This window comes from Chlorocebus sabaeus, chromosome 9 (genome assembly GCF_047675955.1).
Source record: "Chlorocebus sabaeus isolate Y175 chromosome 9, mChlSab1.0.hap1, whole genome shotgun sequence".
NCBI lineage: Eukaryota > Metazoa > Chordata > Mammalia > Primates > Cercopithecidae > Chlorocebus > Chlorocebus sabaeus.
In genome coordinates this window covers 27,098,694-27,123,823 of record NC_132912.1, presented here as the reverse complement: position 1 = coordinate 27,123,823, position 25,130 = coordinate 27,098,694, and the positions used below count along the sequence as shown (strand labels likewise).

At 41.5% G+C, this 25,130-nt stretch overlaps 1 protein-coding gene across 10 annotated transcripts in view; it reads left to right on the top strand.

Moving 5' to 3' along the window:
* The window catches only part of ACBD5 (acyl-CoA binding domain containing 5), a 48,298-nt gene that overhangs the window by 18,197 nt on the left and 4,971 nt on the right, over positions 1 to 25,130 (top strand). For 6 of the 10 annotated variants that reach the window (XM_008002626.3, XM_073018818.1, XM_073018817.1 and 3 more), the window contains 9 exons: positions 951 to 1,065; positions 1,165 to 1,197; positions 4,495 to 4,629; positions 6,146 to 6,346; positions 9,259 to 9,365; positions 14,140 to 14,407; positions 16,757 to 16,956; positions 20,109 to 20,159; positions 20,786 to 20,895. In XM_008002626.3, the coding sequence (XP_008000817.2) occupies positions 951 to 1,065; positions 1,165 to 1,197; positions 4,495 to 4,629; positions 6,146 to 6,346; positions 9,259 to 9,365; positions 14,140 to 14,407; positions 16,757 to 16,956; positions 20,109 to 20,159; positions 20,786 to 20,895 (1,220 nt within the window). The remainder of the gene's footprint in view (positions 1 to 950; positions 1,066 to 1,164; positions 1,198 to 4,494; positions 4,630 to 6,145; positions 6,347 to 9,258; positions 9,366 to 14,139; positions 14,408 to 16,756; positions 16,957 to 20,108; positions 20,160 to 20,785; positions 20,896 to 25,130) is intronic. The other 4 variants (XM_008002627.3, XM_073018819.1, XM_008002622.3 and 1 more) reach the window with 1 other exon arrangement.

Sequence of the window (25,130 nt, the reverse complement as noted above, 5' to 3'; positions counted from 1 at the left end):
CCTAGTTTGTTTGTTTGTTTCCTTTATTTTTTTGGAGACAACATCTCGCTCTGTTGCCTAGGCTGGAGTACAGTGTGATGTGATCATGGCTCACTGCAGCCTCAATTTCCTGGGCTCAAGAGATCCTTCCATCTCAGCCTGCTGAGTAGCTGGGACTATAGGCGTGTACCACCATATCTGGATAATTAAACAAATTTTTTTTTGTAGAGATGGGCTCTTACTATGTTGCCCAGGCAAGTCTCGAACTCCTGGGCTCAAGCCATCCTCCTTCTGCTTTGGCCTCCCGAAGTGCTAGGATTACAGGTGTGAGCCATTGTACCCTGCCCCCTAGTTTTTAATACACAATTTATAGGTTATTATATAAAATTTTACATGAAGCTCATGTAAAATAGTCTTCAAAATGAGAACGCTTTTAGATCTTTAATATACTTGAAGCTTTTCTAGGAGTGTATATACATTTTTAAAAAGGATTCCTTTTATTTTTTAATTTTTGGAGATGGTATCTCACTGTGTCACCAAGCCTGGAGTGCAGTGGTGCCGTAACGGCTCACTGTAGCCTCGATCTCACAGGCTCATGTAATCCTCCCATCTCAGCCTCTGGAGTAGCTGGGACCACAGGCACACACCACCATGCCTGGTTAATTAAAAAAAATTTTTTTTTGTAGAGACAGGGTCTCACTATGTTCCAAGGCTGGTCTCAAACTCCTGGGCTCAAGCCATCCTCCTACCTTGGCCTCCCAAAGTGCTGGGATTACAGGCATAAGCCACCACTTCACCTGACCACAGTGTGTATACATTAGGTATGTAATTAACGTAGATCCTTCAGAGAGTGTATTATGAACGTCAAATCTTAAAATTATTGACAAATTGGAAATAGGAGATTATCTGATACTAGTGGAGATCAAATTAAGAGTTTGTGATTTCACAGTATTTGTTTCTTTTGATTACAGATTATTGAAACTATGCCAATGACTGAGAAAGTTGAAGAATTGCTGCGTGTCATAGGTCCATTTTATGAAATTGTCGAGGACAAAAAGAGTGGCAAGAGTTCTGATGTAACCTCAGGTTGGACTATTTTACCTATTTTAAAATTCATCAACTGATATATTATGCACATATTAATATTTGTATGTCTGATTTTTTTTTCTTACTTTCACATGCCAGTCCGACTGGAGAAAATCTCTAAATGTTTAGAAGGTAGGAATCATGAAATCATGTAAAAGTTTTGTTTGAAATTTACATGTCAAAAGAATTCTGCACAAACTTATAGAACTTACAGTCTTGTCATCCAGGAGTTTTCATTCCAAGCAAACACATTGTATGAAGTTCCAAAACATTATAAACCCTTAAAATTTTAACCCTAAAGTTGTAAGCTATTAAAATACACCAGGTAATTTACTTAGTATGTTCAAAATTATAGCAGAATTCATGGTTTTATTTTGATAGATCATGTTTTCTATTTTGCTTTGAGAATTAAATTAATAGTACATTGAATCCAATGATTTACTAGCTAATTTTAAAATGGATATGTTGGCCAGGTGTGGTGGCTCATGTCTGTAATCCCAGCACTTTGGGAGGCCAAAGCGGGCAGATCACCTGAGGTCAGGAGTTCAAGACCAGACTTAACAACATGGTGAAACCCCGTCTCTACAAAAAACACAAAAATTAGCCAGGCATGGTGGCACACACCTGTGATCCCAGCTACTTGGCAGGCTGAAGCACAAGAGTCACTTGAACCCAGGAGGTGGAGGTTGCAGTGAGCCCAGATCACTCTGCTGCACTCCGGCCTGAGCAACGGAGTGAGATGCTGTCTCTAAAAATGGATATGTTTAGAGTATGGTTTAACTGTAGTATAGTAAGCTAATGCAAGACAGTTAGTTCATTTAGCTTGTTTTTTTTTTCTTCTTCTTCTTTCAGTTCAAGCATCTCTGCACGGATTGCAGTTTTCTTTTTTTTTTTTTCTTGTAGAATTTTGTCTTCATGTACACAAAGGATTTAAAGGATTATGTTTTGCATATTTGTAGGAGTTGAATAAAATGCAAGATTTGTTAGTATTAACTAAACATTTGATCTTGAAATTTTTTTAGAAAGCAGGGTGAAATGAGACCACAAGAGTCAATTTACGAGAAAATTGTATACCCTTTAAATAAAAATTGCCTGGCATCCCCTTTTTTTCCTTGTCATCCCTATTTATAAGACATCTTTTAATAATTGATAGAAATGGCAGCATTTCAGAATAGTAATCTTCCTGTGCTGAAATCAGTCCTTGTACCTGTCATGGTAATAAACTATGTGCAAGTAGTACTGACTGCTTACTGGGCATAACTCTGTCACATCATTCTACATCTGATTTGCTTACAGAAGTCAAATATTAACAAGTAGTCCTTCTTACAAGGCATGCTTATTCAATTCAGAAAAAACTAAATGTTATTTGAGATGGAGTCTTCCTCTGTCACACTGACTAGAATGCAGTGGTCCTATCTCGGCTCACTGCAACCTCTACCTCTTGGGTTCCAGCGATTCTCCTGACTTAGCCTCCCAAGTAGCTGGGATTGCAAGTGTGCACCACCATGCCTGGCTAATTTTTGTATTTTCAGTAGAGCCAGGGTTTTGCCATGTTGGCCAGGCTGATCTCGAACTCCTGACCTCAGGTAATCCTCCCAACTCAGTTTCCCAAAGCGCTGGAATTAAAGGCATGAGCCACTGTGCCCTGCCAGGAAAAAAAATTAAATGTTTTCTGTATGTCAGGCATGTTAGGATGCAGAGGGAAATAAATCTGGATCTGCTGCAGTGGTGTCCAGCCACTGGCCAGAGGCAGATATTTAAACAGCTAATTATAAAACAAAGAAGAGTAAATAATAGTAATAAAGGTGCAGGCTCACAGCTTCCTAGCTATAACTTAAAATTTTTTAAATCTTTGAAGACCAGAAGTTTTTTGGTAAACTCATTTGGCAGCAAAACCTGTCTGATATGAACTAAAAATCTGGGGAGCAAAATCTGACCTAAAGTAAAACGAGGGTATTTTGAGTCTCTGTCCTCTTTAGTGTAACTATTTATATGTTTTGCTGCAAAAATCATATTTTCTCTTTTTAGTGAGAGCTGCCTTAGACTCTGTTGGATGTGTTACATAATATACCAAATGGCATATGTACCATATAACCTTTGCAAAATTAGAAAACTTGAGATTTCAAAACATATCTGGATCCAAGGGTTGTAAGTAAGGGATTGTGGACCCTCACCATAATTTTTTTAACCTGAGCCATTCTGGTGGATATTTAGGTTATTTACTCCTTCAGATCTTCAGAAAATACTGCTGAGAATGACCATGTACATCTGTCATTTCATATATGTGAAAGCATATCTGTAAGAAATATTAGAAATGGAATTAGAAATGTTTGATGTTTGTAATTTTGTAAGATATTACCAAATTGCAAGACAGTTTGCAATCTTGCCTTTTTTTCCTAAACAAAGCATTTTCTTAAAAGTAGCCATTTAGGTCCAATAGAACAGATGTATCAGTTTTACATGGCCATTTTCAGAATATACATATACAGTAAGTTTTGAAATCAGAATGATGAGTCCTCAAATTTTGTTCTTTTTCAAGATTGCTTTGTCTAATCTTGATCCTTCACATTTTCATATGAATTTTAGAATCTGCATGTCAATGTTTGCAAAAATGCCAGCTTGGATTTTGATAGAGATTGCAGTGAATTTGCAGATCATTTTGGGGAGTATTGTCACTTCAAAAATATTGTCTTTCAATTCGTGTTCTCAAAACAGTGTCCAGTAACCAACAGCATTAGCAACAAATGTGCTCTTTATAGAAATTCGGAATCTTAGATCACCCTAGACCTACGAATTCAGAATCTGCATCTTAAATAGCTCTCAGGAGGTTCGTATGCACATTAAAGTTGAGAAGCTCTGATGTTATTCTCAGGATATAGCTTTGGCCACTTGGACAATTTGCTTTTGTAAATGATTGATCACATCAATGGATACTTTAAGAAAAAACTTAAATATCACAAAGACATGATAATTTGAGTTGTACACCTGAAGCCCTAAAGGTAATACTGGAATAAAATTTTTAAAATGGATTCCAACTGTGATATTGATGAGATTGTTGGTAGAACCAAAAATGTACTTTTGCTTTCAGCATGCTAGCATATAGGAAGTATCTCTTCATTTGCCATGTATGAAGATACGTTGATCTCTTAACTTTATTTTTACTGATATTAACTTAAAAATAATTTACCTTCTGCCTGATTCAGAAAGGATTTAAGATAGCTTGATCATAAGGTGATAATTGAAGGAATTTGTCTATGTAATATATGTATGTTTATGGTCAAAGAAAATAATACTATTTTATATATATATATAACATTTTAATTCACAATTATTTTATTAGTTATTTGTAAATTGTATTAGTATTACTTGGAAATTATGGTATAATTGTATGTTACCACATTGTGACTAAGTGGTCATTTCATGTTTTAGATCTTGGTAATGTTCTCACTTCCACTCCAAACACCAAAACTGTTAATGGTAAAGCCGAAAGCAGTGACAGTGGAGCTGAGTCTGAGGAAGAAGAGGCCCAAGAAGAAGTGAAAGGAGCAGAACAAAGTGATAATGGTAATGTTTGGATAATCAGTTAGTAATTTTACAATAAATAAACTAAGAGGGTATGAAGACATGTGGGCTGATTTGGTATTGTAGAAGATTGGAGCAGGTGGTGGGATGTAAGCTGTTGACCTTATAACCAGGTTTGCTGTGGACCAAAAGGCTCTGCTACAGAGAAAGGAACAACCAACCTTATGTATAAATGGAGTAGGTGTTAACTGAAGTTTGACAAGAATAGGCCACTCCTCCAAATGGATGGCCTGAAATGCTGCATTAGACATGTGCTATTTTAAGGTGTTGTTTCCAGCATGAATCTGCGTAAGTTACTAAGGGCAGGAGACAAGTTAGACTCTCAATATCTTACCAAAAATAGAATGGAATCCAGAGAATAGGTTACAGGCATAAGTTTTTTTTGTTTTTTGTTTTTTTTGAGATGGAGTCTCGCTCTGTCGCTCAGGCTGGAGTGCAGTGGTATGATCTCGACTCACTGCAACCTCTGCCACCCTCTGCAACCTCAAGCCGTCTTCCTGCCTCAGCCTCCCAATTAGCTGGGATTGTAGGCATGCACCACCATACCCCGCTAATTTTTGTATTTTTAGTAGAGACAGGATTTCACCATATTGACCAGGCTGATCTCGAACTCCTGACCTCAAGTGATCTGCCCGCCTCAGCCTCCCAAAGTGCTGGGCCTGTAGGCATAAGCCATCGCACCCGGCCTACAGGCATAAGTTTTCACGAAGAAGGAACTTTGGAATTATGGCTTAGAGCATTGAGGGCTCTGTTAGAATACCAATGACACGTGCGAAGACTGTTTTCAAAAGGGGAGGCAGAAAGACACTACAACAGACTGCAGCCAGGCACGGTGGCTCATGCCCGTAATCCCAGCACTTTGGGAGGCCGAGGCAGGCAGATCACCTGAGGTTGGGGGTTCGAGACCAGCCTGACCAACATGGTGAAACCCCATCTCTATTAAAAATACAAAAATTAGCCAGGCATGGTAGCAGGCGCCGGTAATCCCAGGTACTTGGGAAGCTGAGGTAGGAGAATCACTTGAACCCAGGAGGTGGAAGTTGTAGTGAGCCAAGATCGTGCCATTGCACTCTAGTCTGGGTGACAGAGTGAGACGCCGTTTCAAAAAAAGAAAACCAAAAACTGCGTAACTTAGTTTTGCCTTCCCTTTCCAGTAAGGTATGACAGAGCGCCTTCTTTAAAGGTCCTTTTTATCAGCTATGTGGAAGAGCAATTTGCTTATGCCTAAGGGAGTAAAAAGACTTTGAGAGATTACTTTTTAAAAGAAACTCTAGAAGATTGACAGGGAACTGAAACAGTTTTGAAGCCAACATAGTTTGGGTGAGCTCTCAGCCTATAGTAAACCGCATTTCAAGAAGCATGCCTTCTCTTTGATCCAAGTAGGAAACCCTTCAAAGGGATTGTGAGGTTAGGGAAATGACATCTGGGTATTAAAACATAGTATGCAGAAGGTAACCTACTGTGAACTTTTATGACTCTCTCCATTTTCTCATAAAAGATAAGAAAATGATGAAGTCAGCAGACCATAAGAATTTGGAAGTCATTGTCACTAATGGCTATGATAAAGATGGCTTTGTTCAGGATATACAGAATGACATTCATGCCAGTTCTTCCCTGAATGGCAGAAGCACTGAAGAAGTAAAGCCTGTTGATGAAAACTTGGGGCAAACTGGAAAATCTGCTGTTTGTATTCACCAAGGTATTGTCCCCAAATAATTCTGTGTCCAGCCTCTTTCCTATGAATAGTCTTTTAATAATTACAGGATCTTTAGGATTAGTTTTGAATTTAAAAATCTCTTGTTTAGTAATATCTTAGGGCTTATTAATATTATAAGGGTTTATGGTTTTGAAAGAGCGTGAATTAGGGCCAGGGTTATATATGTATCTCTTTCTGTTGCCCAGGCTGGAGTGCAGTGGCATAGTCAAGGCGCACTGCAGCCTTGAACTCCTGGGCAGTTCTGCCTCAGCCTCCTGAGTAGCTGGGATTACAGGGACAGGGTTTTGCCAGGTTGCCCAGGCTGGTCTGGAACTCCTGAGTTCAAGTGATCTGCCCGCCTTGGCCTCCCAAAGTCCTAGGATTACAGGTTTGAGCCATGCACTGGCTTATTTTTTAATTTTTAGGGATACATAATAGTACATATGAGAAACATCATTTCTTTTTGTGTGTGTGTGTGTGAGATGGTGTCTCGCTCTGTTGCCGAGGCTGGAGTGCAGTGGCGCAATCTCGGCTCACTGCAACCTCCACCTCCCAGGTTTAAGTGATTCTCCTGCCTCAGCCTCCCAAGTAGCTGGGATTACAGGCACATGCCACCACGCCTGGCTAATTTTTTTATATTTTTAGGAGAGACGGGGTTTCACCATGTTGCCAGGGTGGTCTCAAACTCCTGAATTCAAGTGATCCGCCCGTCTTGGCCTCCCAAAGTGCTGGAATTACAGGTGTGAGGCAACATGCTTGGCCAAGAAACATCATTTCTTTTTTCTTTTTTTTTGTGTGTGTGTGTGTGTGAGATGGTGTCTCGCTCTGTCGCCCAGGCTGGAGTGCAGTGGTGCAATCTTGGCCCACTGCAAGCTCCGCCTCCCGGGTTCATGCCATTCTCCTGCCTCAGCCTCCCGAGTAGCTAGAACTACAGGCGCCCACTACCACACCAGGCTAATTTTTTGTATTTTTAGTAGAGATGGGGTTGCACCGTTTTAGCCAGGATGGTCTCGATCTCCTGACCTTGTGATCCTCTTACCTTGGCCTCCCAAAGTGCTGGGATTACAGGTGTGAGCACCGTGCCTGGACATTTTTTGTTTTTTTTTTTTTTTTTTGAGACAGAGTCTTGCTTCTTTGCCCAGGTTAGAGCACAATGGCCCGATCTCAGGTCTCTGCAACCTCCGCCCCCTGGGTTCAAACAATTCTCCTGCCTCAGCCTCCCCAGTAGCTGGGATTACAGGCACGTGCCACCATGCCCAGCTGATTTTTGTATTTTTAGTAGAGATGGGGTTTCACCCTGTTGGCGAATGTGTTCTCAAACTCCTGACCTCAAGTGATCTGCCCGCCTCAGCCTCCCAAATTACAGGTGTGAGGCAACGCGCCCAGCCGAGAAACATCATTTCTTTTTTATTTTGAACGAAGTCTCACTCTGTCATCCAGGCTGGAGTGCAGTGGTGCGACCTTGGCTCACTGTAAGCTCCACCTCCTGGGTTCACGCCATTCTCCTGCCTCAGCCTCCCGAGTAGCTGGGACTACAGGTGCCTGCCACCACGCCCAGCTAATTTTTTTGTATTTTTTAGTAGAGATGGGGTTTCACTGTGTTAGCCAGGATGGTCTCAATCTCCTAACCTTGTAATCCGCCCTATTCTGCCTCCCAAAGTGCTGGGATTACAGGCGTGAGCCACTACGCCCGGCCGACAAATATCATTTCTTAATATAAGAACCAAACTTGCCTAGTTGGATCTTACATTTAGGCATCCTGCTTGGTAGGTAATTTTCTCTTAAAAGGTTATTAGGTTTTATAAGATTTCATCTAGGTTGTCTTTATGGAATTCAATGAAAAAATATTTTGTAATCTTTTCAAATAAAAATTATCAACTAAATTTAAAGTTTTGGTAAATTTTAAACAGTGTGGCTTGATAAATCAAATTTGTCTCTCAGTATAAAAATAATATAAGGCTGATGAATTTTGAAAATGGAATAAAGGTCAGGCACGGTGGCTCACGCCTGTAATCCCAGCACTTTGGGAGGTTGAGGCAGGTGGATCACCTGAGGTCAGGAGTTCAAGACCAGCCTGACCAACATGGTCAAACTCCGTCTCTACTGAAAATACAAAAGTTGGCTGGGTGCGATGGTTCACGCCTGTAATCCCAGCACTTTTGGAGGCTGAGGCAGGTGGATCACCTGAGGTCAGAAGTTCGAGACCAGCCTGGCTAACATAGAGAAACCCCGTCTCAAGTGAAAATACAAAAAATTAGCTGGGCATGGTGGCATGTGCCTGTAATCCCAGCTACTTGGAAGCTGAGACATGAGAATCACTTGAACCCAGGAGGCAGAGGTTGCAGTGAGCCAAAATCACGCCACAGCACTCCAGCCTGGGTGACAGAACGAGACTGTGTCTCAAAAAACAAAAATAAACAGTACTTTGGGAGGCCAAGGCAGGTGGATCATGTGAGCCCAGGAGTTTGAGACCAGTCTCACCAACATGGAGAAACCCTGTCTCTACTAAAAATACAAAATTAGCCAGCTGTGGTGGCCCATACCTGTAATCCCAGCTACTCGGGAGGCTGAGGCGGGAGAATCACTTGAACCCGGGAGGCAGAGATTGCGGTGAGCCGAGATCGCGCCATTGCACTCCAGCCTAGGCCACAAGAGCAAAACTCTGTCTCAAAAACAAAACAAAACAAAAATTAGCTGGGCATAGTGGTGGGCACCTGTAATCCCAGCTACTTGGGAGGCTGAGGCAAGAGAATCGCTTGAACCCAAGAGGTAGAAGTTGCAGTGAGCCAAGATCACACCACTGCACTCCAGCCTGGGTGACAGAGCAAGACTCCATCTCAAAAAAACAAAGGAATAAATTTGTTTTTCTTCTATTAGAGTATAATTACCCTATCTGCACTTTTGTTCATATTTAGATATAATTGATGATCATGTTGAAGATGTTACAGGAATTCAGCATTTGACAAGTGATTCAGACAGTGAAGTTTACTGTGATTCTATGGAACAATTTGGACAAGAAGAGGTAAAAATGACGTTTTCTGGTTGGTGTATTTTCAAAGTGGTGTATTAGAATTCAATGCATAACTTCCGTTAGTAGCAAATATACATGCTATTTTTCATTTTGAAAAAATACCCCTAAAATGTTTAAACATTTGTATTTTAAACTATTTTTTCCGAATTGAAAAATACGTAAAATTCTGTAAAAGTCGAAGAAAGAAAAATTAATAATAACTATTCCAATATAACTATTAATGTACATATATTTATAAATATTCTAGCAGACGTGGGATGGGGATGCGGAGGAAACACTTTTTATGCCAGTCCCTATGTTTGAAACATGTATTAATGTTCAGGAAAATTGAATGATCTTCTTTGTTGTTGTTTTTGTTTTTTAGAGATGGGGTCTCCGTCTGTCGCCCAGGCTGGAGTACAGTGACGCAATCTTGGGTCACTGCAACCTCTGCCTCCTAGGTTCAAGCAATTCTCCTGCCTCAACCTCCCAAGTAGCTGGGATTACAGGCATGTGCCACCACACCTGGCTAATTTTTATATTTTTTTAGAGACAGAGTTTCACCATGTTGGCCAGGTTGGTCTCAAACTCCTGGCCTCAAGTGATCTGCCCGGCTCTGTCTCTCAAAGTGCTGGGATTACGGACGTGAGCCACTGCGCCCAGCCTAAAAATGGGTGCTTGATATGTTGCCTAGGCTGGTCTCAAACTCTTGGCCTCAATCAGTGCTCCCACCTCGGCCTCCCAAAATGCTGGGATTACAGCTGTGAGCCACCGAGCCTGGCCTGAATAATGTTCAGACAAATAAGTCTGTTCTTCACATTGACTGTTATTCACTGGATTGAAATTTTTAGTGGAAATAATTTTTAAGTTTCAGTTAAGATCCAGTATTGGAAGAGAAAACTTCAAAAAAAAAAAATTATAAAACATCCATGAATTCTTTTTCTCAACTTTTCCTGATAATGATGACAGTGGTATTTTAATTTTTAATTTTTAAATTTTTAATTTTAATGGGCACATAGTAGGTGTATATATTTATGGGTTAGACTGGGCACGGTGGCTCACCCCTGTAATCCCAGGAGGCTGAGGCAGGAACTTTGCTTGAAGCCAGGAGTTTGAGACCAGCCTGGGCAAGATGGCGAGACCCCCATCTCCACTTTATTTTTGTAAAATATAAAAAATATAATAAATATATATTTATGGGGTACATGAGATAATTTGGTACAGGCATATGATGTGTAATAATCATATTAGGGTAAATGGAGTATCCATTATTTCAGGCACTCATCATTTCTTTGTGTTCCAAACATTCCAATTGTACTCCCTCAGTTATTCTAAAATGTACAACAAAGTATTGCCGACTATAGCCACTCTGCTGTGCTATCAGGTACTAGATCTCATTCATTGTATCTCTATCTCCATGAGTTTAATTGTTTTAATTTTTAGCTCTCACAAGTAAGTGAGAACATTTGAAGTTTTTCTTTCTGTGCCTGGCTTATTTCACTAAACATAATATCTTCCAATTCCATCCATATTGCAAATGACAGGGTCTCATGTTTTTATGGTAGAATAGTACTCCATCGTGTATATGTACCATGTTTTCTTTATCCATTCATCTGTTGATGGTCACTTAGGTTGCTTCCAAATCTTGGCTATTGTCAACAGTGCTGCAGTAAACATGGGAGTGCTGATATCTCTTCAGTATATTGATTTCCTTTCTTTTGGGTATGCAGTCAGCATTGGAATTGCTGGTCATATGGTAACTCTATTTTTAGCGTTGTTGTTTTTTTTTTTTTCCCTTTGAGACGGAGTTTCGCTCTTGTTGCCCAGGCTGGAGGGCAATGGGGCGATCTTGGCTCACTGCAACCTCCGCCTCCCAGGTTCAAGTGATTCTCCTGCCTCAGCCTCCCGAGTAGCTGGGATTACAGGCATGCGTCACCATGCCTGGCTAATTTTGTATTTTTAGTAGAGACGGGGTTTCTCCCTGTTGGCCAGGCTGATCTCAAACTCCCTCAGGTGATCACCTCAGGTGATCCGCCCACCTTGGCCTCTCAAAGTGCTGGGATTACAGGCATGAGCCACTACACCTGGCCTGTTTGTTTTTTGAGGAACTTCCATACTGTTCTCCATAGGGGCTGTACTAATTTTACATTCTCACCAACAATGTACAAGGGCTTCCTTTTCTCCACATCCTCGCCAGCATTTGTTATTGCTTGTCTTTGGGATAAAAGCCATTTTAACTGGGGTGAGATACTATCTCGTTGTAGTTTTGATTTGCATTTCTCTGATGATCAGTGATGTTGAGCACCTTTTCATATACCTGTTTGCCACTTGTCGTTTGAGAAATGTCTTTTCCGATCTTTTGCCCATTTTTAATCAGGTTATTAGTTTTTTTCCTATTGAGTTGTTTACACTCCTTATGTATTCTAGTTGCTAATCTGATGAGGGTGGTTTTGACAGCTATATTTCTGTTTGGCCTTTTTATATCCTCTCTCCATTCTGTCTCCTACCTCCCTACCCTGTTCTAATACAGTTCAGTATGTCTTATAGAAAATCATGTATATTTTGTCTCTCTGAAATGACTTTAACTTTTTGTGTTTTTCTCCTTTTCTTATTTCATAATGCAATTAAATCTACCTCTTAGTTTTCTCAAATTTTAAAAACACATGAATAAATTATCTTTTACTTAAGGTCAAACACAAATGAGTAGCGTAGGCCAGTCATGGTGGCTCACGCCTATAATTCCAACACTGTGGGAGGCCAAGGCAGGTGGATCACTTGAGCTTATGAGTTTCAGAGCCGCGTGGGGAACATGGCAAAACCACGTCTTTACAAAAAATAAAAAAATTAGCCAGGCGTGGTAGCTACTCAGGGAGGATGAGGTGGGAGGGTGGCTTGAGCCTGCGAGGCAGAGGATACAGTGAACCAAGATGGCACTGCACTCCAGCCTGGGCTATAGAGCCAGAACTTGTCTCCAAAAAAAAAAACCAGCATAGATTGGAAGAATAATGATAAGGAGCCCAAACTGAGAATGAGTTAAATTAGTAAAAAATGAAAATGATGAAAAACCCAGATTCCCTTTTATTTTTTCTTTTTAAAAAAGAGATGTTTGGGGAAGATTGATGAAAGGGACCAGATAGAGATTAATTTCAGTAAATATCCGGCTGCTAAATTATAGATTTGTTCCTGTTTTCTCTCTCAATCAGTTAATGGACTAAAGCTCAAGGGGCTGTCTGACCTGGCTTCTGGAGTGCAGTGGCACAATCTGGGCTCACTGCAACTTCTATCTCCTGGGTTCAAGTGATTCTTGTGCCTCAGCCTTCCAAGTAGCTGGGACTACAGGCATGTGCTACCCTGCCTGGCTAATATTTGTATTTTTAGTAAAGACAGGGTCTCACCATGTTGGCCAGGCTGGTCCTGTACTCCTGGCCTCAAGTGATCTGCCTGCCTCGGCCTCCCAAAGTGCTGAGATTACAGGTGTGAGCCACTGTGCCTGGCCCCTTGCTGGCCTCTGTTAACACCACTCTCCTATTTGGTCATTGCTCACCACCCACCCTGGCCATCTCTCTGTTTCTCTAATGTGTCAAGTCCCTTCCCACCCCCACCCCTACTTGTACATCCTCCCTCTTCACTGAAGACTCTTATATACATTTTATATCCTAACTCAGATGTCCCTTCCTGAAGGAAACCTTAGATAAGATACCCACCTCATCACCACCTTCACCAAGTCCAGTTAATTATAGGTTGTCATCCACCAAAGTCTTAGGTGTGTTCTTTTAAAAACATATTTAGGCTCTGCCTACACAGTAGTCATTCTTTATTCCTTTACTTTCTTAATAAACTTGCTTTGACTTAAAAAAAATATTTAGGACTGGGTGTGGTGTCTCATGCCTGTAATCCCAGCACTTTGGGAGGATGAGGCGGGTGGATCACGAGGTCAGGAGATCAAGACCATCCTGGCTAACATGGTGAGACCCTGTCTCTACTAAAAATACAAAAAAGAAAAAAAGTAGTTGGGCATGTTGGCGGGCGCCTGTAGTCCCATCTACTCGGGAGGCTGAGGCAGGAGAATGGCGTGAACCCGGGAGGCGGGGCTTGCAGTGAGCCGAGATCGCTCCCCTGCACTCCAGCCTGGGTGACAGTGCAAGACTTCATCTCAAAAAAAAAAAAAAAAAAAATTTTAGGCAGTAATCTCTAAGCATAAGGTAAGCATAGAAATTTAGATGTTTCTTTAATAACTGACTCACAAAAACAATTCACTGGCCAGGCGTGGTGTCTCACGCCTGTAATCTCAGCACTTTGGGAGGCCAAGGTGGATGGATCATGAGATCAGGAGATTGAGACCATTCTGGCCAACATGGTGAAACACTGTCTTTACTAAAAATACAAAAATTAACCGGGCTTGGCAGTGCATGCCTGTAATCCCAGCTACTTGGGAGGCTGAGGCAGGAGAATCACTTGAACCCGGGAGGTGGAGGTTGCAGTGAGCCGAGATCGTGCCATTGAACTCCAGCCTGGTAACAGAGTGAGACTCTGTCTCAAAAACAAAAAAACAATTCACTGCCCAGGTTTCTTGACTCTGTTCATGGACAAATCATTCTTGTCCCATTTCTTCCCTTCAGGTAGGAAGCAACATATGAATTAAAGACATTTTTTAGTTAAAGAATATTTACAGTAATGACATGAAAGAACATTTTAGGAAAACAGTATTTCTCCTATTGCTGTAAAAACTTTGTGGTGTATAATTCATGTTTCTAGCTTTTAACTAAGTGTCATTTTAAATTTGTAGTCTTTAGACAGCTTTACGTCCAACAATGGACCATTTCAGTATTACTTGGGTGGTCATTCCAGTCAACCTGTGGAAAATTCTGGATTTCATGAAGATGTTCAAGTACCTCCTGGAAATGGCAACATTGGGAATATGCAGGTGGTTGCAGTTGAAGGAAAAGGTGAAGTCAAGCATGGAGGAGAAGATGGCAGGAATAACAGCGGGGCGCCACACCGGGAGAAGCGAGGTGGAGAAAGTGATGAATTCTCTAATGTCAGAAGAGGAAGAGGTGTGGATTACCTTTTTTCTTCCCTCACTATCTTTACTGATTTTCTTATTTATTTTTGAGATGGAGTCTAATGCTCTGTCACCAAGACTGGAGTGCAGTGGCACAATCTTGGCTTACTGCAATCTCTGCCTCCCGGGTTCAAGTGATTCTTCTGCCTCAGCCTCCTGAGTAACTGGGATTATAGGCACACGCCACCACGCCTGGCTAATTTTTGTATTTTTAGTAGAGATGGGGTTTCACCATGTTGGCCAGGCTGGTCTCGAACTGATCTCAGGTGATCCATCCACCTCGGCCTCCCAAAGTGCTGGGATTACTGGTGTGAGCTGTGCCTAGCCGCCTGACTAATTGAAAAAGTTTTTTTGTAGCGATGAACATCTCACTATGTTGCCCAGACTGATCTCAAAATTTACCTCCTTGATAGATTTTTCAAGATAGAAGTCTTGAAAACAGCATCAGGCACCTCAGTGCCCATTTTGGGGTTTAACTTGGCAAATAGCTGTAATTCGGTTTCCGTTTTAATCCCCGACAATGCTTGATGTAGGTTCAGCTACGGGAATTCTGCTGCAGTGGAGGTCCAGGATGCTAAAGGGCAATGAGCTAGACAATTTCCTGTTTATTATTAAAAACAAAACTTGCCCAAAATTTTGTAATATTCCATTCCTGCAAGGGTAGGGTAACGCAATAGTACCTTTTATAGTCTGCACTGTAACACTGTTTCAGCCTTCTGAAAAATAGCTTGGGAACCTTGACCCAGTTGTTATCCTTTAATCCAGTAATGATTTTTTTGGAGTCTGTCCTAAAGAGATCAGGGGCAATTTGGACGAGGATTTACATACAAAACCATTCATTGCAATTTTATTTGTAACGGAAAAAATTTGAACTCATCCTACCTATCCAAAAGTGGAGAATGGTTGAGTGAATTATTTCATAACCTAACTAGGGAATTTATGTAACCATTTAAGTGTTTTTGGAATAAAATTTAATGATGCAGGTAAGTGTTCATAATACGATTTTAAAACTAGGACATAAAAATCAATGTATAAGGGGGTAGTGCCAACTTTGCAAATATATGCCCAGAGAAAAGAATGGATGGCTATATAACAAAATCTTAATAGTAGTGAGATTTCTATAAGGAACACACAATTTAGAATAAGAAGAACACATTTAAAATCCTTTGGATGTCTGGGCATGGTGGCTCACTTCTGTAATCCCAGCACTTTGGGAGGCCGAGGCAGGCAGATCACTTGAGGTCAGGAGTTCAAGACCAGCCTGGCCAACAAAGTGAAACTCCGTCTCTGCTAAAAATACAACAATTAACCGGGCATAGGTGGCATATGCCTATAATTCCAGTTGCTTGGGAGGCTGAGGCAGGAGAATCGGCTGAACCTGGGAGGCAGAGGTTGCAGTGAGCCATTGCACTCCAGCCTGGGCATCAGGGTGAGACTCTGTCTCAAAAACAAATACCTTTGGAGATTTATAATGTAATGAAACAAACAAAAAAAATGACCCAAAAGGCAAAAGTAGCTCTTTATTGTAACTTTTAATACTCTAAAGAAGTAGTCTTCAGGGCCAGGAGTGGTGGCTCATGCCTGTAATCCCAGCAGTTTGGGAGGCCGGGGCAGGTGGATTGCTTGAACCCAAGCGTTCGAGACCAATTTGGGTAACATGGGGAGACCTCGTCTCTATTTAAAAAAAAAAAAAGTCTTTGAATTTTTTCAGTCTGGTTACCTTATTAGTAAAGAATGTCTGAGCATGCACTCCAAATGTGTGTATTATTTCTGAATTATTTGCATAATGTATTAGTATATTGTGTATATTATAGAACCTTAGCAAAAGATTTTAGAATATATCAATATGAATAGAAGTTTACAAATCAATTCCTTTGATCTCAGCAGTTTGTTTTATGTACTTCCTGATTGCTTCTACTCCACTTTGGAAGTTTATTTTTTTATTTTTTTGAGATGGAGTATCGCTCTGTTGCCCAGGCTGGAGTGCAGTGGCATGATCTCGGCTCACTACAACCACGGCCTCCAGGGTTTGAACGATTCTCCTGCCTCAGCCTCCCAAGTAGCTGGGATTACAGTCGCATGCCACCACACCTGGCTAATTTTTATATTTTTGGTAGAGACAGGCTTTCACCATGTTGGCCAGGCTGGTCTTGAACTCCTGACCTCAGGTGATCCACCCTCCTCAGCTTCCCAAAGTGCTGGGATTACAGGTGTGAGCCACTGCTCCTGGCCACACTTTGGAGATTTACATCTAAAAGAAATAACAGGAAAATGAATAAAACACAGTTTCTACTTGTAGAAGAATTATTTAAAACAAGCTTATTTTTGCCTCTTAAAATAGGACATAGGATGCAACACCTGAGCGAAGGAACCAAGGGCCGGCAGGTGGGAAGTGGAGGTGATGGGGAGCGCTGGGGCTCTGACAGAGGGTCCCGAGGCAGCCTCAATGAGCAGATCGCCCTCGTGCTGATGAGACTGCAGGAGGACATGCAGAATGTCCTTCAGAGACTGCAGAAACTGGAAACGCTGACTGCTTTGCAGGTAAACTTCCAAATGTGTCATACCTTCTTCTGCTTATTGATTCTGGAAAGCAATGTGGAATCTCTGTTGATCATATTTACATAAATTAATGTATTTTACTGATTTTTTTAGAAAATAGAAAGAACTTAGTTTTGAAAATATTGTTTAAGAAAAGACTGACCAGGAAACTAATTACTGCTTAAAATAATAGAAAAATGGCTGGGCATGGTGGTTCATGCTTGTAATCCCAACACTTTGGGAGGATCACCTGAGTTCAGGAGTTCGAGACCAGACTGGCCAACATGGTGAAATTCTGTCTCTACTAAAAATACAAAAGTTAGCCAGGTATGGTGTTGCATGCCTGTGATCCCAGGTACTTAGGAGGCTGAGGCAGGAGCGTGCCATGAACCTGGGAAGCAGAGGTTGCGTGAGCTGAGATCACGCTACTGCACTCCAGCCTGGGTGAGAGAGTGAGACTCTGTCTCAAAAAAAAATAAATAAGTAAATAAATAAAAGAAGGGAAAAGGATTCATAGGAAGAGACACTACAGCTTGATTTATAGTTTCAACTGTGGCCTATGATAATCCCTGAACTCAGCTGCCCTTCCTTGAGTAACATTTGTTGGAAAGAATAGAGAAGTAATTAGCGTTGGCTCTCTGACCTAGCTGCAAACATTATACAACATTGAAGCATCATGCTGTAACAGATGTTAAGAAGTATCTGTAAGGATTAATCAAAGAAGATGTGCTTCCATTGCAAGATAAATACATTAAATGTAGGCTTATGTAAAGAAACCGATACCGCAGGCTTTCCTAAACAACCACCGTGAATATCTTTCTCTTTACCTAATCAGTAAGTTACTCAAGCTATCACATGTTTTTTTAAATTATATGTATCTCCAGGATTCTCAGTTACTTGTTGTTATTATTATTATTATTTTGGGGTTTTTTTGAGATGGAGTCTCATTCTGTCACCAGGCTGGAGTGCAGTGGCAGGATCTTGGCTCACTGCAACCTCCACCTCCCGGGTTCAAGCGATTCTTCTGCCTCAGCCTCCTGAGTAGCTGGGACTACAGGCGCACGCCACCATGCCCAACTAATTTTTGTATTTTTAGTAGAGACGGGTCTTCACCATGTTGGCCAGGGTGCTCTCGATCTCTTGACCTCGTGATCCACCCGCCTCAGCCTCCCAAAGTGCTGGGATTACAGGCATGAGCCACCGCACCCGGCCTCTCAGTTACATATTATTATTAGTCAGACTGCAAATTCCTAGACTTCCAGGAGTCTATGAACGCCCTAAAATACTATGCACATTTGTCTTTGATCTTGCATTTTCGACGGGAGAGGACTTGTTGTCTTCATCAGATCCTCAAGAAGGTGTATAAGGAAAAAGAGTTTAAAATAGTGCCTTATGACCAGGTGTGGTGACTCACACCTGTAATTTCAGCACTTTGGGAGGCCGAGGCGAGTGGATCACTTGAGGCCAGGAGTTTGAGACCAGCCTGGCCAGCATGGTAAAACCCCATCACTACTAAAAATACAAAAATTAGCTGGGCGTGGTGGTGCGTCCCTGTAATCCCAGCTACTCAGGAGGCTGAGGCATGAGACTCACCTGAACCCTGTTGGCAGAGGTTGCAGTGAGCCTAGATCATGCCACTGCACTTGGCTCACTGTAACCTCCACCTCCTGGGCTCAAGTCATCCTCCCACCTCAGCTTCCCAAGTAGCTGGAACCATAGGTGCACACCACTACGTCTGGCTAATTTTTGTATTTTTTGTAGAAACAGAGTTATGCCATGTTGCCTAGGCTGTTCTCAAACTCCTGAGCTCAAGTGATCAGCCCACTTCGGCCTCCCAAAGTGCTTGGGATTACAGGCGTGAGCCACTGAGCCTGGCAGGCTCTATTTTTTTTTTTTAAAAAGAATATTTTATACATATTCAGTATCTTTAGTGGTATTGAAATTCTGCTAAAATTCTTTTGATGGATTTTCTTAGACATTTACTTTTTCACTGTTATAGAAAACTTTAGGCTAGGCCCATGGCTCACACTCGTAATCTCAGCACTTTGGGAGGTCAAGGCGGGAGGATAACTTGAGGCTAGGAGTTCAAGACCAGCCTGGGCAACATGGCAAGACCCTGTGTCTACCAAAAAAGTAAAATTAAAATAGCTAGGCTTGGTGGTCAGCCCAGCTACTCAGAAAGCTGAGGCAGGATGATAGCTTGAACCCAGGAGTGCAAGGCTGCAGTGAGCCATGATCTCACCAGCCTGGGCAACAGAGCAAGACCTCATCTCTACAATGAGGTGTTGGGATTACAGGGACGCACCACCACGCCCAGCTAATTTTTGTATTTTTAGTAGTGATGGGGTTTTACCATGCTGGCCAGGCTGGTCTCAAACTCCTGGCCTCAAGTGATCCACTCGCCTCGGCCTCCCAAAGTGCTGAAATTACAGGTGTGAGTCACCACACCTGGTCATAAGGCACTATTTTATTATTTATACAATAATAAAATAAAGTTGAAAAGATTTTGATTTAAGGACTTTTTTTCCTTAAAATTTGAATAATTCACTTGGATGACTCGTAGAAAAAATAAATTGGACCAGGCATGGTGTCTCATGCCTGTAATACCAACACTTTTGGAGGCTGAGGTGGGTGGATCACCTGAGGTTGGGAGTTCGAGACCAGCCTGGCCAACATAGTGAAACCCCATCTATACTATTAAAAATACAAAAATTAGCTGGGTGTGGTGGTGCATGTCTCCCAGCTACTTGTGAGGCAGAGGTTGCAGTGAGCCGAGATCGTGTCTCAAAAAGAAAAGTCAAGTAGGTAATGTAATAAGACTGTAAACGTAAGAGTTTAAATTTATTTGAGGTTTTATTTTGATAATTTTATGCAATTTGAGCTAAAAATATAAAGCATCAAAGTATTGTTTGGCTTGCCATTTTAGGGAACTTGTCCTTTGGTAAGTATTAGTTTCAGGATAATCTAAATATAGTTAGCAGAAAAACACTGAATAAACTAATATTTCTATGTTCCAACTGTTCTATACATAAAGAAAACAAAAGCAACCCAAAAAAACCCTCAATATTTCTGCCTTTTAAAAAAAGATGGGAAATAGAAAAATTACTGTGTCTTTCATTTTTTCAAGGCTAAGTCACTTTCGTTTGCATTTACAGGCAAAATCGTCAACATCAACATTGCAGACTACTCCTCAGCCCACCTCACAGGTAAGACGGTTTTTTAAAAATTTAAATGCCAGGGTTTCATGTTTTGTTTTGTTTTATTTTGAGATGGAGTCTCACTCTGTCGTCTAGGCTGGAGTGCAGTGGCGCAATCTCAGCTCACTGCAAACTCCACCTCCTGGGTTCATGCCATTCTCTTGCCTCAGCTTCCTGAGTAGCTGGGACTACAGGTGCCTGCCACCATGCCTGGCTAATTTTTTGTATTTTTAGTAGAGATGGAGTTTCACCATGTTAGCCAGGATGGTCTCGATCTCCGGACTTCACGATCCACCTGCCTCAGCCTCCCAGAGTGCTGGGATTACAGGCATGAGCCACCGCGCCCGGCCCAGGGTTTCATATGTTACAATACATTTAGAATATACAAAATCTTTAAATCATTCCAAGCGAAATCTACCTTTGCAGTTAAAAAATACTTGTTTTGTGTTTATTTAAGTCTGAACTACTCCTGAAAGCCTGCTTCCTAAATTATACTCTGAAATGCAGAATATCTTCCTCCTTTCAGCAGGAGTGAGATTTGTTACTAATTTTCTTTTCTACTTTCGAAATTGTGAATTAGGTATGTTTGTAAGTTGATACATGCAGTTGGTGACAAGCTCATTGTATTTTCTCAGAGACCATCTTGGTGGCCCTTCGAGATGTCTCCTGGTGTGCTAACTTTTGCCATCATATGGCCTTTTATTGCACAGTGGTTGGTGTATTTATACTATCAAAGAAGGAGAAGGTAAGACCAGTTTTATCATTGGAAATGGTGTATAACTCTCATAACCTATAGTAGACAGAGTTTTAAGCAGCAATTAAGGGATGCTAGGTCCCTTTTATAGATACATCCATCGTCATAGTGAACATTCTATATTTATCCTGAGACTGAAACTACCTTGGAAATGTTATCTTGTGGATTCCTAGGTACTTGTTAGACTTAAAAACATTTTCACTTGAGAGCATCTGAGGGATTTACACACCTTTGATGTAGGCAACAACACAAAAATGACTACACGCTGCTTTTCTTTTTTTTTTTGTCTTTTTTTGAGACCGGGTCTCGTTTTGTTGCCCAGACTGGAGGGCAGTGGCTATTCACAGGCATGATCGTGTGCACTGAAGCCTCAGACTCCTTGGCTGAAGTGCTCCTTTCCGCCTCAGCCTCCTGAGTGGCTGGGACTACAGGCATGTACCACTGGGCGCAGTTTATATGCAGTTTAAATGTGATGGTTTGTGAGGAAACAATGGTCTCAAAGGCACGGTGGCTCACACCTGTTATCCCAGCACTCTGGGGAGGGCGAGGCAGGAGGGTTGCTTGAGCAAAGGAGTTTGAGACAGGCCTGGGCAACATGGGGAGATGCTGTCTCTATTTTAAACAATTAATTAAAAAGGAATTTGGAGGTACCTTTACTTTTAAAATTTATTTTATTTTATTGTGTTTTTGAGATGAAGTTTTGCTCTTGTTGCCCAGGCTGGAGTGCAGTGGCGCCATCTCAGCTCACTGCAACCTCTGCCTCCCGGGTTCAAGCGATTCTCCTGCCTCAGCCTCCCGAGCAGCTGGGATTACAGGCCTGTGGCACCACGCCCAGCTAATTTTTGTATTTTTAGTAGAGATGGAGTTTCACCCTGTTGGCCAGATTGGTCTCAAACTCCTGACCTCAGGTGATTTGCCCACCTCGGCTTCCCAAAGAGCTGGAATTACAGGCACGAGCCACTGTGCCTGGCCGGACGTTACTTTAATTTGAGGGCCGGAATTTCAGTTTGGGATGACAAGATACCTCAAATAGGTCAGAAAACAATAGATTGGAATCCCTGAAAGTGACTCTGAGTCTGTCCATGTTAGGAATAACCGGAGGCCAAACCCTTGGGTTCAAGAAAATCCTTAAATCTAAAAAGTTGCCCGGTGCGATGGCTCATGTCTATAATCCCAGGACTTTGGGAAGCTGAGTTGGGTGGATTGCTTGAGCGCAGGAATTCAAGAACAGCCTGGGTGAGAAAGTGAGACTGTCTCTACAAAAAGTTTAAAAAATTAAGTAAAAAATTAGCCGGGTTGGTTGTGCACGTCTCTAGTCCCAGATACTCGGGAGGCTGAGGCGGGAGGATCAACTTGAGCCCAGGAGGTTGAGGTTGCCATGAATCATGATCATGCCACTGCACTCCAGCCTGGGTGACGGAGTGAGACTGTCTCAAAAAATCAAAAAGAAAGATATAGACCTGAATTTAAATCCTTTCTTTTCTTCTTTTACACATTTTCAATTCCTCCTGTGATGGTTGGGTTTAGTGCTATACAGTGTTTTACGTTAAAATATCCCTGGTAATAGGAAAGAAGAACCAAGCGTTTGTTAGATATGTAGTAGTGCTGGATATGAGCAGCAGAGCTCCGTGCCACTATGGGTAGATGTTTACATATTTTTAATGCATCTCAAAGTTCCTTTTCATGTTTCCGTTGTGGAAAGTTGGGAGTTAGAGAGTAGAGGAATTTGCCTGAAAAAAAAAAAAAAAAAAAAAAACCTAAAGCTTACTTTGGTTAATAATTTATTTTATGTTTAAGATGGAAGCAGTTTATCAATTCATTAAAGACTGAAAAAACAAACCACACTCAGCTTCAACAGTCACATAAAATTGGAGTTTTTCTAAAAATTTTTAAAATGTTCCTTATAGTAGAAGTTTTGTAAAAGATTGTTCACTATTTCTCCTAAATATCCCTTTTAGCTGTTCATAGATGTCTCTGAATGTAGAAACTCTTTCCTATTTTTAATTTTCTACTGGGTTATTATTGAACCTTTATAAGATTTTTACTGTATGTTAACTGTTTGATCCTTCCAAATTGCAAATTCTGCAGCACTGTGCAACTTCATTTTGATGAGGTGTAGTATTTTTACATATTGTTTGCTTATATATGTAATAGATTAACTGTGGTTGGTGGTAGGGTCATATTTGATATGGTGGAAATAAGTTTTAGCCTTGAGGGGATTTAGACATCTTTTCATCTAGCATTGTTTAGCAATTTTTAATCTGCTAGTTAAAGGAATGAAGACCAGAGAGCAGTTGTATGGTTTGGAAGAGACAGGTTCTATGTTAAGAGAAAGGTCTAGAAATCTGATTAGGATGGGGAAAGTGTGGGCAAATAGAGGGTGTGCCCTACTCATAATAGGGATCATCCTGTAGCTCATCCCCCAAAACAGTGTCTGGCATGTAGTAGGTGCTCAATAAATGTGTGTTGAGTCTATGACTGAATCCCTCTTTGGGCAAGATGGCAAACAGAAGTTATCATAAGACATGGAAAAGCTTTCATTTTATTGAATAAATATGCATGTGGACACAGACATACTAGGATATGTCCAATAGAGATAGGATAGTCTTATATGTATATAAAACATATAGGACTGGAGGCTGGAGTGCAGTGGCGTGATCTCGGCTCACTGCAACCTCTGCCTTCTGGGTTCAAGTGATTTTCTTGCCTCAGCCTCCTGAGTAGCTGGGACTACAGGCATGCGCCACCACGCCCAACTAATTTTTGTATTTTTATTAGAGATGGGGTGTCACCATGTTGACCAGACTGGTCTCGAACTCCTGATCTCAGGTGATCCAGCCGCCTCGGCTTCCCAAAGTGTTGGGATTACAGGCGTGAGCCAGCGCACTGAACCTGTGATAAGCTTTTGAAAATAAATATCTTTTCCTTCAACATTAAAAGTAATACATAAAGTCTGCTGTTTTCTTTTCCTAGTGTGGAATAATATAAATTTAAAAGTAAAAGAGATTTCTTACGCTATCACTCTGCAATGAATCAGAAGAAAATTCTGTGTGTGATAGGAAGAACAAAGCCTGCAGACTTCTTGTTCAGAAATAGGCCCTGAACGGTCTCCTGTGGTAACACCTGTCCCTGGTTGTCTAGCCTGACAACTCTGCTATTAAAATTATCCTTGAGTTAAATACTGAAAGCAGACCTGTTAAGTCTAAGAACTACTCTTAAATTATTACTTTATTTATTTATTTATCTGAGACAGGGTCTCACTCTCTTGCCTGGGTTGCAGTGTAATGGCACAGTCATTGGTCATTGCAGCCTCAAACTCCTGGGCTCAAGCAATCCTCCTGCCTCAGCCTCCTGAGAAGCTGGGACTACAGGCAGGTGTCAGCTAATTTTCTTAGTTTTTGTTGAGATGGGGTCTCACTATACTGCCAAGGCTAGTCTTGAACTCCTGCCCTCAAGAGATCCTCCCACCTCAGTCTCTCTCGTACTGGGATTACAGGACTGAACCACCATGCCCAGCCTAAATATTACTGTTACAAGAAAGGGGCCCCAATCCAGACCCCAAGAGAGAGTTATTGGATCTTGTGCAAGAAAAAATTCAGGGCAAGTCTGTAAGAGTAAAGTGAAAACAAGTTTAAGAAGGTAGAGGAATGGGCCATGTGTGGTGGCTCATGCCTGTAATCCCAGCACTTTGGGAGGCTGAGGCGGGCCCATCATCTGAGGTCAGGAGTTCGAGACCAGCCTGACCAACATGGTGAAACCCCATCTCTACTAAAAATGCAAAAATTAGCTGGTTGTGGTCTGGTGCCCATAATCCCAGCTAGTAGGGAGGCTGAGGCAGGGGAATTGCTTGAACCCAGAGGTGGAGGTTGCAGTGAGCTGAGATCATGCCACTGTACTCCAGCCTAGGTGACACAGTGAGACTCCATCTCAAAAAAAAAAAAAGAAAAAAGAAAGTACAGGGATAGAATAATGGCTGCTCGTTGCCCATTTTTGTGGTTATTTCTTGATGATATGCTAAACAAGGGGTGGATTATTCGTGCTTCCCCTTTTTAGACCATATAGGGTAACTTCCTGATGTTGCCATGGCATTTGTAAATTGTCATGGCACTGGTGGGAGTGTAGCAGTGAGGAAGACCAAAGGTCACTCTCATCACTATCTTAGTTTTGGTGGGTTTTAGCCAGCTTTTTTACTGCAACCTGTTTTATCAGCAAGGTCTTTATGACCT